The sequence below is a fragment of the Patella vulgata genome, chromosome 3 (assembly GCF_932274485.2).
Source record: "Patella vulgata chromosome 3, xgPatVulg1.2, whole genome shotgun sequence".
NCBI classification, from domain to species: Eukaryota; Metazoa; Mollusca; class Gastropoda; family Patellidae; genus Patella; species Patella vulgata.
The window spans coordinates 8,702,861-8,714,891 of NC_065881.2; the positions used below are offsets into that span (position 1 = coordinate 8,702,861).

At 38.5% G+C, this 12,031-nt stretch overlaps 1 protein-coding gene across 2 annotated transcripts; it reads right to left on the reverse strand.

The window, feature by feature from the left end:
- Positions 1–233: 233 nt before the first annotated feature.
- LOC126815915 (uncharacterized) lies at positions 234–7,889 on the reverse strand. 2 transcript variants are annotated; one of them, XM_050542015.2, is made up of 2 exons: positions 7,790–7,889; positions 234–2,154 (listed from the first exon to the last, which is right to left on the reverse strand). In XM_050542015.2, exon 2 carries the CDS (start codon positions 2,145–2,147, stop codon positions 726–728), a length of 1,422 nt encoding a protein of 473 aa, XP_050397972.2. In that variant the 5' UTR covers positions 2,148–2,154; positions 7,790–7,889; the 3' UTR covers positions 234–725. The 2 variants fall into 2 exon arrangements, with proteins under 2 accessions (XP_050397972.2, XP_050397974.2); XM_050542017.2 differs by lacking the exon at positions 7,790–7,889 and adding an exon at positions 3,365–3,445.
- Positions 7,890–12,031: the final 4,142 nt, after the last annotated feature.

Here is a 12,031-nt window from a genome sequence, read left to right on the forward strand (position 1 = left end):
GCATTATTTGTACACACAGTTTCAGTATTATAAATACAGCTTGTATATGTCTCGAACAAGCACTCATATCGGCGTCGCCTTAACGCATGGAGGAGTCCGGGGTCCCACAAGCATATGGTCCCTATGCTAATCTATATATTATATATATGTTGTGACTTGCTGTTCAAACACTGATTTTATTGGAAGTATATATACCAATACAATAAAAAATATATGTTTAATTTCATCGACCATTTACATTTTTATTCATTTAGGTAAGGGCCCAAGTGCACCGCTTTGCTCGGGGCCTATATTGCTGTAAAGGCGGCCCTGACTCACACATTTTCCAACTTTAAAATGCAGTATGCTCTCTTCGTTGTGCAATCTGATTAAAACGCAGATCCTATTTCGTTTCGTTTCTTATAGTTCAAAATTTCGTTTTACTTGTCTTCACAATACTAGGATCTGGAAGAGTTGTTATATTATAACATGCGTTCTGGTTGAAGTGAGGGATCAGCCAATGAAATGGTCTGTTACGGCGAGTTCTTGGCGTGCGATGCACTGAACTGCGGGTAAACCACTCGAAACGTCAACGCTGATTGATCAATCAATGTCTGACGTCATAGGATCAAAAGCCGCTGGTGCGACCCCTGACGCGACCTTCCACTAGAACCGGTCAGATCTTCATGTAGTGTAGGCAATCGAAAGTATAAAAAAACGAAAAGAAATATAGATCTGTATTTTATTCAGATTGTTCGTTGTGCTGAAAGTGGTTTAAATGCTGGCTCATCTACAGAGTCGACATGGACAAAACCACAACCGTCTGAATTTGGTGTGGACAAATCATCTCTGACGCCAGATTCTATATCGGAGTCAAATTTATCTTCTTGTAGACTGTGTAACCAATTAAATACTTTTAAATTTCGATGGGAACGATTTAACTGTTGACCGCGATCCCATATTTGGACATCTTGTTTTCGGATTTCATGATAACGCGGTCTGCCCATGCGCATTCGAATATCTTGTTGGATGACGCTACTCAATTCAGGAGATATTCGAATGTTTTGGGGATGGTTGATGATTGTACGCTTGTTAGTGAGGGTGGTGTTCGGTCGAGTTCCTGTCACGCGACTGACTCTTTCCAGAGCGATGTTCGTTGATGCAATTCGTTTTTTGACTTTATCAGACACGCCCCCTTTCAGATCGACGTCCATTATCTGTTCATCAACTTGCCACATTCTAACTTTCTCCTTAAACGGCGGAGTGACCGTTCTTATGGTCGGTGTGTTGAAGGTTGGAATATCTCTACCAGCAGACGTAACGGATTGTTTCGAGTGATTGGAGGCGTTCAGGGACCTATTACTGCCTGGTGAACTTTTCTTCGCCAGCAAAATGTTATTTTGACGTGCGGCTTGTTTCTGGAGTTCCTTAAAGTCAGATTTCTTGCCATAAGTGGGCACAACATCAAAGTGAGAAAACCTTCTGATCTCAGCTTGGCTAATTCTATTGATATTGGTACTGCTATCGCTTTTCTTTAATCCTGGGGCCATATTGAGTCCGGCCTCCAACCCACATCGAAACAAAAGCTTCTTTTCATCTTCGTCCATCATATCAAAAGCGATATTGTGTCCGTCTCCTAGCCCCGGTGCCGCAGCATGAGAGGTTTGCTGCCTTAGCATTTTATCGAACATGCCTTGTCTTCGATTGGCAAGTGCAATCCACTTACTTCCCGAGGAGTTGCAAGTTACGGGTCGACTTCCTTTGCTCTTTCTTTTTCGCCGCTTCCTTTCATTAGAGTGGTCATTTTTACCGTAAGTCGAACAACTTAGGAGAGACAACTGAGTAACGATTGATTCACAACTAGGAATTCTTTTGACACGCGGCTCTTTGCCCAATTTAGCACTATATAGAGGTTCTTTTTCTGAGCGAGCATGTGGTTCGATTGGGGTGACAGTATAGTCTGGCATCCAGCCCTGGAGGATATGCGAGAGCCGATCTCCCTCAGTGAAAAATACCTCCTCATCCTCAGCTTCGAATGTCTTGGAGATTTCAGATTCACTTTCGGAGTCTGCTAGGTCATCTGTTCCGTCTGTTTCTCCATCAGAAGTATCTTGCCACTGAACTTGGTAACGGTCGTCCTCACCGGTGTCGTTGTTTGCTTCATTCATAGTTAATCTGAAATACACAATTTAAAAACAATATGAACGTTGTGGCTTTTTTCAAATTTCTGATCGAAGTACCAGTTTTAAAGGGGGGGGGGGGAAGGCTGGATATTGTTACCTTTTTTGTGCCCAGGTGATGGGTTTTGGTTTTGTAATGTGCCAAGTATCGCGTAATTGTGGATTACTACTTTGTAGTGTTCAATTTGGGTGTTTTGGCGCGGTGTTGCTATTCTAAACCAAAAGGTAATGTGTTTACTCCAGTACTATGTCATTTCGAGACTAACATATGGTTCAATTTTATTTCAATAATTGGCTTGAGCGTAGGGGTCTTTAGTAGTAGGGGGGAACCGGAGGACCCACAGAAAACCCACGAGGCTACCTAATCACCCTTATTCTATACCACACACATCATCAGATGATTCAACAAGTGGTGTCATCACACCATTCAATATATAACTGGGGGCGTGTCATCACATCCTTCAATATACCACTGGTATCATCAGACTATTCAATATGATACTGGTAGCAATATACCATTCAATATACCACTGGTATCATCACAACATTCAATATACCACTAATATCACCACACCATTCAATATACCACCGATATCATCACAGCATTCAATATACCACTGGTATCATCACATTCAATATACCAACGATATCATCACATCATTCAATATACCACTGGTATCATCACAACATTCAATATACCAACGATATCATCACATCATTCAATATACCACTGATATCATCACATCATTCAATATACCACTGATATCATCACATCATTCAATATACCACTGATATCATCACATCATTCATATACACTGGTATCATCACATCATTCAATATACAACTGGTATCATCACACCATTCAATATACCAACGATATCATCACATCATTCATATACACTGGTATCATCACATCATTCAATATACAACTGGTATCATCACACCATTCAATATAAGACTAATCGTCAAACCATCAAATATAGGCATATCATTGACATCACATATCAATATACATGTACCACGTACATCATCAATATAGGAATATCATTGAAATCGTCACATCATTCAATATACCACGTACATCATCAAACCATTCAATAAAGGAATATCATTGAAATCATCACCATTTAATATACCACGTACATCACACCATTCAATATAGGAATATCATTGAAATCATCACATAGTTCAATATTACCACGTACATCACACCATTCAATAACGGAATATCATTGAAATCGTCACATCATTCAATATACCACGTGCATCACACCATTCAATATAGGAATATCATTGAAATCGTCTCATCATTCAATATATCACGTACATCACGCCATTCTATGTATAACTTACATCAATCATTCCACATACTCCTACAAGTTATAGCTGTAATAATAAGACTTAACGTGAGTCGCATTATGACGTATACATCGAGGTAACAAGCCGTTTATATAGCCCTCCTTTGATGTATGAATTATTTAATCATTACATAATATTATATACGTGTACAAGTAAGATCAGAGGACTGTTAACAGGGCGGTAATCATATGGATTACGGCCCTGGATGAATTTCAGCACAACATAATGAATTGAGCAGAATATAGCACCAGCAATCCTAAACGGCAACCAAATTTCACTATAGAATAGATTTTCTTTAAAGAACTAAAGTCTCGGAAACAATTATAAGAGTAAGGATAATTGTAAAGAAAGGCTCGCTTGTCAGTGATGCAGGACGTGGGGGGTGGGCGGTGGTACGGAATATGTCCTTATCTGGATAAGAAACCCTGATAGAGGCAATTCACTGAAGAAGGCTCGGAAAAGCCGCTGTCCAAGCAAAGTTTCCCAATAGCACAGCACGGCTAAATCTATTTGTTAAGGCCAGCTGAATTTTCGTCAAGGTCGCTGCGATGTAAATAAGGTTAGGGCCCGTGATTGTTGGCGAGATTGTAGGTAAGGTTAGGGTAAGCATTGGGGCTAGGTTCAAACTTGAAGTTGGCCTTATCAAATAGATCTAATCCCTATAGCACAGAACATGGTGTATATCCATTTTCATTAGCCCGACTAGTGCATCCTGACAAGAACAGCTGTCTAGTCGTTCGGATGGTACGGAAAACCGAGGTCTCGTGTATACATTGACTTGCACGTAAAAGATCTCTTGACAGTTGGAATTCGATATAAGAGTGGGTCCTAGTGCCGCTGTACGGGCAAAATTTTCCTCGTAGCATATGGTGTATGCCCCGGAGCACAACAGTATGACGTTAAACCCCATTTCATGACCCATTAGTGCAGAATGGTAGGATGTTAAATTCATTTCATTCTGTAGACAAAGATATCGATAATCTAGAATCTTGATTGGCCTGTTAGGCCCAGTCATCATATAATAAATAAATATATTGCCATATCATGTACCAATCTGTAAAAGTCAATCAGCCGGATCAATAAATCAATATCTGTTTGTTATCATTAGACAATACAGATCCATTAACAGTACTATACAGGTCTAAATTTTTATTAATTATTTATTTAAAGATAAATTATGGGAGATTAGTTAAAGAGCGGGCAGTTCTCACTATAATTGTTAAAAACTAGATAATGTAAAGGGAATAAGCTGAAGATTTCAGTCGAATTGCTCCAATCTGAACCGAGATATTAGTGATTGATTTCTTAGGCCTAGCAACGATCATCTTTACTAAAGTCTCGATTATCGGCTTTTGGATATAATTATCAATGACCGTTGAGCAGTGATCCAGTGGCAATCCGACGCATAAGATGGCATTGAGAGTTGACTAAGGTCTTTTCATGTTAATAAATGTCTTATTAATAGTCTATATAACATTTCGGGCCTAAAGAAAGACCTGCAATAGGCAGATTTACCTCTTGCATAATGTATGTTTAACCTCAACAGTCTCGGGAAGCCGCGGTGGCTCAGCGAGTTATACGCTGGCTCGCTAACTAAGAAGTCTCGGCCGCGCACACCGTGTTCCTCGAAATTGTTGGGTGTGGTTTCCCCTTGTCTATGATGAAGGAGGTAATGCCTGGCACAAACAGTGTCTACTCGCTCAGACGGAACGATAAGTCTCATGTACACGTTGTCATGCACGTTAAAGAACCTCTATACAGTTTGAATTAGAAATGGCCTGTAGTGCCGCTGTCCGGGTAATATTTCCCCCATGACATATGTCCGTCTTCATTATGGCGAAATCTATTTGTTAAGGCCAACTCAATTTTCGCACGTGATTGTTGGCGAGATTGTAGGTTAGGGCTATGTAAGCATTAGGGCTAGGTCAAGGGATGGGATTAGCGCTAGCCCTGTTTACATTTCGTGACCTTTGACCAAACTTGAAGTTGGCGTTAAGCGGCCCATACACATTCAATTAATATCAATTAATTGTCGAAATTGACCTTGCCCACACACGATCAATGTTTTAGCGTCAGTTTTCATTCTGATCGAAAACTTCGAGATGAAAGCATCTCTGGCACTAGTACACACGGTATATTTAATTGACGAGCCATCAATAAATACCAAAGGAATTTCGATCCGTCAATTAATTGATTCGATTAAATTGTTTTATTTTATGATCAGTAGTGGAATACCGCGTTTTATCAGTGAAATAAAAGTGTTATTCCACTGGCTAGCAGTAGTCCGTGTTGTTTTTACCTAAAATCAAAAAATAAATAGACCATTTGTCGTTTTGTCGTGAATAACATATTTTATTTCATCTCTAAGCAAGAAAACGTTTATATTTTCATTCATGCTACGCATTCGTGAAAATATAAGTTTTCTTGCTTCTCGATGAAATAAAATATGTTATTCACTCTAAAACGACAAATATCCTCTATTTAATTAATTCGCCGTCAATGCCCTCCATACGCGAAAAAATTGAACGTGTATATATGGCGGCTTTACCGATTAGATCTAAGGCCTTATCAATTATCCCGGTAAGTGCAGAAAATCAAGACGTTAAACTCCATTTCATTTGGCTTCGTATTACTCAACATGTTTTAAAGTTACAGTTTCATATTTTCTAAGAAAGTCAAAACATAATTATTTCTATGTCTTTTGCTCAATAGGTTGTCAACTCACTATTATACGATCATAGGTATCATTCACACACTTAAAAATCATTCACCCCAGAAATAATAACACCATTACCTCCCTTGTTTTTCTATTCCCCCCATGGAATAGCTATCTTCAAACGTTTGAATTTGAAGTTGAAAATGATATTTTTGCCAATTTCTCAACTGGCAATAGTGAATTATAGGATTATTCTTTAACAAGGTAGGACTGTTTATGGATACCATCTATTTTAGGGCTTTATTTTAATACATTTTAAAAATATAAGTTAAAAATATGAAATTGTAACTTTAATGTAATTGATATTTAAATATATCAAAGGGTTTAGCACTTTAATATGCGTGATGGTTTCAATTGTTAAATAGTATTATCTATGTCGTAAATTTGTTTATTTAGAAGTTACCTTGGAGCGAGGTAAAATATACTTATATTTAACACTTGACATGGATCGCATACCTGTTCAAATCTACTTATCTTAATTCAAATACAGGTGTCTTACGTTGTATTATTTACAATGTCGCGTATAAGTATCCGGAGGTGGAGGGGAAGGGGTACACAAAGCATTTAGACGTCCTGATAGAATAGGCGCGAACCATCAATTTCATGAGCAATGTATTTCCGTTTTTCGGGCACAAACATTAGAGAATGGGGAACATTGATTTGTTTTTTTTTTTTGCTTTATATTGTTGTGTAATTAATTTAAAATAAACGACCATCTCAGCTTTGTGGAAAATTCGTTTTGTTTAATGATTGATTCCTTCTGAAAATTCGTGTGACAAAGAAAATTTTCGGGTAAATAGCCCCAGCCTCCCCCATTCCCAACTGAGATTTGCCTCCTATGCCAATACCCATCATAGCAGTGCTTTATTAATAAACTTTATTAATTCTTTCTGGAAATCCACATATTAACAACTGAAAAACGGCAGACTAACTGAACGCCAAGCGCGGCGAGGCACAAATTTTATTAGATCTCCCCCTCCCCCTCTTTAAAACGCATGGGAAAACACAGTTTGCCCGTCTTTCCGCTATTTCTTCTTTTTTTTTTTAAAGTGTTGCGTTACTTTTGTTTTTAGAATACGGGATAGTAAAAAAATAGTCCACGACTTGTGCCCCCCCCCCCTCAGTCTCTAGGACCGTCTCAACGCATGGACGCGCTGGTCTATAGTTGCCGGGCGGGTTCACGTGAACTGCTTTGTCTAGGGGCCTATAATGCTGCATTAAAGCGGTCTAGTCTAGTCCAAGACTCAAGCAAGAAGTCTAAGCAGAACAACCTGGTCCAAGTTCATCAAGATATTACTATCGGCATATTTCAGTTCTAAAGATACCTTGCATTTAAAAATTTTGTACGTCTAGGCTACATTATTTTCAGCTATTGATATCATGGGTATATCTAAATAATCAAAAAAAAAAACCACAAAAAAAATACTTACTGTACGTGAATTTCGTTTTAGATATCGGGGAGTTAATAAACTTGGTAATTAGCCTATTGCTTACTCATATTAGAACCAGTCCTCGTCAATATAATAATTTAAAAAAAAAAAAAAAAAATACTTACTTTAAGTGGATTTTGTTTTAGATAGCCATATGCTAATAAACTTGGTAATTATTCCCTGCTCAAATTAGCTCTTATAACCGGCAATAAACACTGACATATATCCCTCCGTATATAGCGATATAAATTTTATGGTATCGTTTTACATATCTTAAGAGTCAGAAAATTATAGGTTTGATTTGAACAAACAATGAGGTTGTACGATCCGTGATATAAAAGAGCGGCGGTATACACAGTGGAAACTATAAATCCTGCTGGTTCAACTATAGGCCTAATAGCTTAAGTGGTAACATAATCTACCTTACGTGACTTCTGCCAAGAGTCAATCAATCGGAACTATTCAATATTTATCGCTGTGGAGTAATCCCAGACCAATTGTTGAGCTTCGTTGAGTAAATAAAATAGACTAATATTAATTATTTATTGACTAGCTATTGTACTCAAACCAAATCCTGCTGCTCGTTAACTATTGTGCAAGGTCGAGGAAACTGATCTCCTTGAAGTGGCCTACAAACTTTACAATCAGACCCAAGGAGAGGGGGTCGAATCGGTACATGTTTCCGGGGCTCATGATTATTGGATGGCTAGATCTATTTGATAAGGCCAACATCAAGTTTGGTCAAAGGTCACGGGATGAAAACAGGGCTAGTGATAATCCCAACCCTAACCCTAACCCTGGACCTAGCCCTAATGCTTAGCCTACCCTAACCCTAGTCTACAATCTTGCCAACAATCACATGCCCGAACTGTATTTACATATCAGCAACCTTGTCTAAAATTGAGCTGACTTAACAAATAGATTTAGACCCCGCCCTCCCCCCAGCCCCCATGATGAAATTTAACATATACAATGTAAGGATCTAAAGATCTTGGAGGAGTTAGATTTTTGTGCATCGCAGCTTCTTGGGTCAGGGCATTCTCTTTTTCGCAAAATCTGAATTGTATAGAAATTGTGGACCCTCTAGAGTCCACCATCTTTGGTGAGATTCGGGTGAAACTTCACATTAAGGATCAACAGATCTTGGGGGAGTGGTTATGGCCCTTGCTGTTTGTGCAAAATGTGAATTGCACAAGGTGCGTGAACCCTCTCAAGATCATAATAATTGTCCAATTTAGATGAACATGTGTTAAGGATTAATAAAATAGGTATTTCGTTGCCCGAAAATCGACCATCTTTAAAATTGTCGCCATCTTGGATTTTTGAATGGCTAATGGACCTTTTCAAGAGTAGTCCCCAAGGAATATTTGTGCCAATTTTGATGTAGGCATGCTGTTAATTTTGTCTATTTTTTGATGGTGAAAGGACGCCCTTCTTATCAATCTGATTATAATACAGATCTATATTTCGTTTTTTATACTTTCGATGGCCTACACTACATAAAGATCTGACCTGTTGCAGTAGAAGGTTGCGCCAGGTGTCATACAAACGGCTTTTGACCTTATGACATCAGACATTGATTAATCAATCAGCGTTGACGTTTCTAGTGGTTTACCCAGTTCCGTGCACCTCATGCCAAAAACTCGCCGTAACAGACCATTTCATTGGCTAATCCCTCACATCATCCAGAACACGGAACACAGGTTATGGTTATATAACAACTCCTCCAGATCCTAGTGTAGTAAAGAAAAGTAAAACGAAATTTTGAACTATAAAATACGAAACGAAATAGGATCTGTGCTTTACCCACAGTTCTGTGCACCTCACTCCAAAAACTCGCCGTAACAGACCGTTTCATTGGCTAGTCCCTCACATCAATCAGAACGTGGGTTATATAACAACTCATCCAGATCCTAGTGTAGTAAAGACAAGTAAAACGTAACTTTGAACAATAAAAAATCAAACGAAATAGGATTTGTGTTTTAATCAGATTGCTCTTCTTTTCACATCATATCCGATTTTAGAAAATCCAAGTAAAGGACGATAAAAACCCCACACCCGAAAAAAAGGAGGGCGGAAGATTCCCTAATACAGTGCAGGCAAGCCTGGATCTCAGTGATACATCCAGGGATAAGCAGGAACCGATCCGTGAAAAATATCAAAAATAGAGTATCCCCGGCAACAAACTTCACAACACTGTGTAGATGGTTTAAAAAATTATAATCTAGGTCTGATTTTATTCAACTTCCACCTGTGAATATCAACATGTCACATACATTTGTTTTAAATATTTATTTCATAACAAAATATTAATTCAATTAAAATCAATTCACCTGTTGAAAACAATATACAACAAATCGGATTAACGACAAATCTGACAAATAAAACATGGGTACTGTATTACATGTAGTATTAACTTAGGTACTAAGTCAATCTGATTACAACACAGACCCTATTTCATTTCGTTTTTTATAGTTCAAAATTTCGTTTTACTTGTACTACACTACAGAGAACGCTAGGTCAGAGACGGTCCTGCATATTTTAGCACATATGACGTCATGTGTGGATTGTGGGTAAGGGTTAGGACCTGCAGATTTCTTCAAAGACTCGAGATGTAAACAGGGCTAGCGCTAACCCAAACCCTGGACCAAGCCTATCCTTTATGACGTCATATGTGCAGGACCGTCTCTGATGTAGCGTTCCCCCTTTTCTACATGTAGGATAGGCCATCGAAAGTATAAAAAAAAAACGAAACGAAATCTAGATTTGTATTTTAGTCAGATTAGGTACTGAGTACAATAAAGATATGATTTGACTGTTTACAACAAACCCAGATCCAATCAAACCTATAAAACATTGGTTTCCAAGGCAACAAATTTATATTCACCAGCAGATAAATTGCTAAACAGAAATTTCAAAAGGATCAGATCATTATTTAAAGCCCATAAGGTGCTAAAAAAAGAGAAAGAGAGAGAGAGAAAGAGGGTTTAACGTCCACTCGACACAAACTAGGACATTTTGGGACTAACATATGCTTCAATTTTATTTAAATAATTTGCTTGGGCATAGGGGTCTTTATCAGTGGGAGGAAACCGGACTACCCGGAGAAAACCCTCAAGGTTGGAGAGGTGACCCTACTCCTTGTCACGTACAACCGAGGAATTGAAACCACGCCAGTTGACTCAATGACAGACCATATGATACAACGCGCATGCGCTAACCATTCGGCCATCCAACCCCCAGTGACCCTACTCCTTGAGATGTTCACCAAGGGAATAGAAACCAGGGTGGACTGGGTAGACGGCAATATACGACCACCTTAAAAAAGAAGCATCTAAAAATTGATTTAAATCCTTCATGGGAATACCATTCCTGAAATACAATTTGTAATTGCTGTTTCCGATGTGCTTTCTCCTCAGTGGTGCAGAAAGGAGGGCCCTGACAAGGACAGCTGTCTAGTTGTTCGGATGGGACGAAAAAAACAAAGTCCCATGTACACATTGGCGTGCATGTAAAAGATCCCTTAGCAGTTGGAATGTGATGCAAGAGAAGGCCATAGTGCAGCTACCCAGGAAAAATTTCCCTCATAGCACATTGTATGGCGTACGCCCGTCTTCATTAGCCCAGTTGAAGCAGAACAGTAGGACGATAAACCCAATTTCATTTCATTTTTGTAATTGCTGGCATTTATTGTAAAATTGTACTTCCATTTTTAAAACTGAAAACTATAAACAACATTTTAATATCAAACAAAAATAAAATAATAAACATATTTAGGCCCTATAATGCATCTAGGTAATTTATTCAGAATGGACTGAGAATTAAACCCCAAATTGATAATCATTCAATTACAATGAATGTTTTTTTCTCTATTTTTAAAATAGTATTTGCTAAATGAATTATGTCCGTCTATAATTCAGTGGAGCCACGGTAGCTAAGTGGGTAAGACGCTGGGTCGCTAGTCTGGAGGTCGCGTGTTCGATCCCTGCATTGGCAGAGAAAGTTCATCAGGATTTCCTGGCGTGGTTTTCCCCTTGTCAGTGGTGCAGGATGGAGGACCTGACAAGGACAGCTATCTAGTAGTTCAGATAGGATGAAAAACAGAGGACACATGTATACATTTACATGCACATAAAAGATCCCCTGGCAGTTGGAATTCGATATTGTGCTCCTGCCCGGGCAAAATTTCTCTCATAGCGCACTGTATGGCAAACGCCCGTCTTCATTAGCGCAGTCGAAGCAGAACAGTAGGACGTTAAACCTTATTTCATTTCATTTCTATACCGTAATTCAGTGTAAACTATCCATAAATTTATTATCTATTAATAAAATAATATTCCTTGGATAATACTACTTTGTCCTTATAT

Bases quoted from the DNA above. Each gene is read 5' to 3' on its own strand.
- LOC126815915 (XM_050542015.2), bottom strand. From the start codon at position 2,147: ATGAATGAAGCAAACAACGACACCGGTGAGGACGACCGTTACCAAGTT.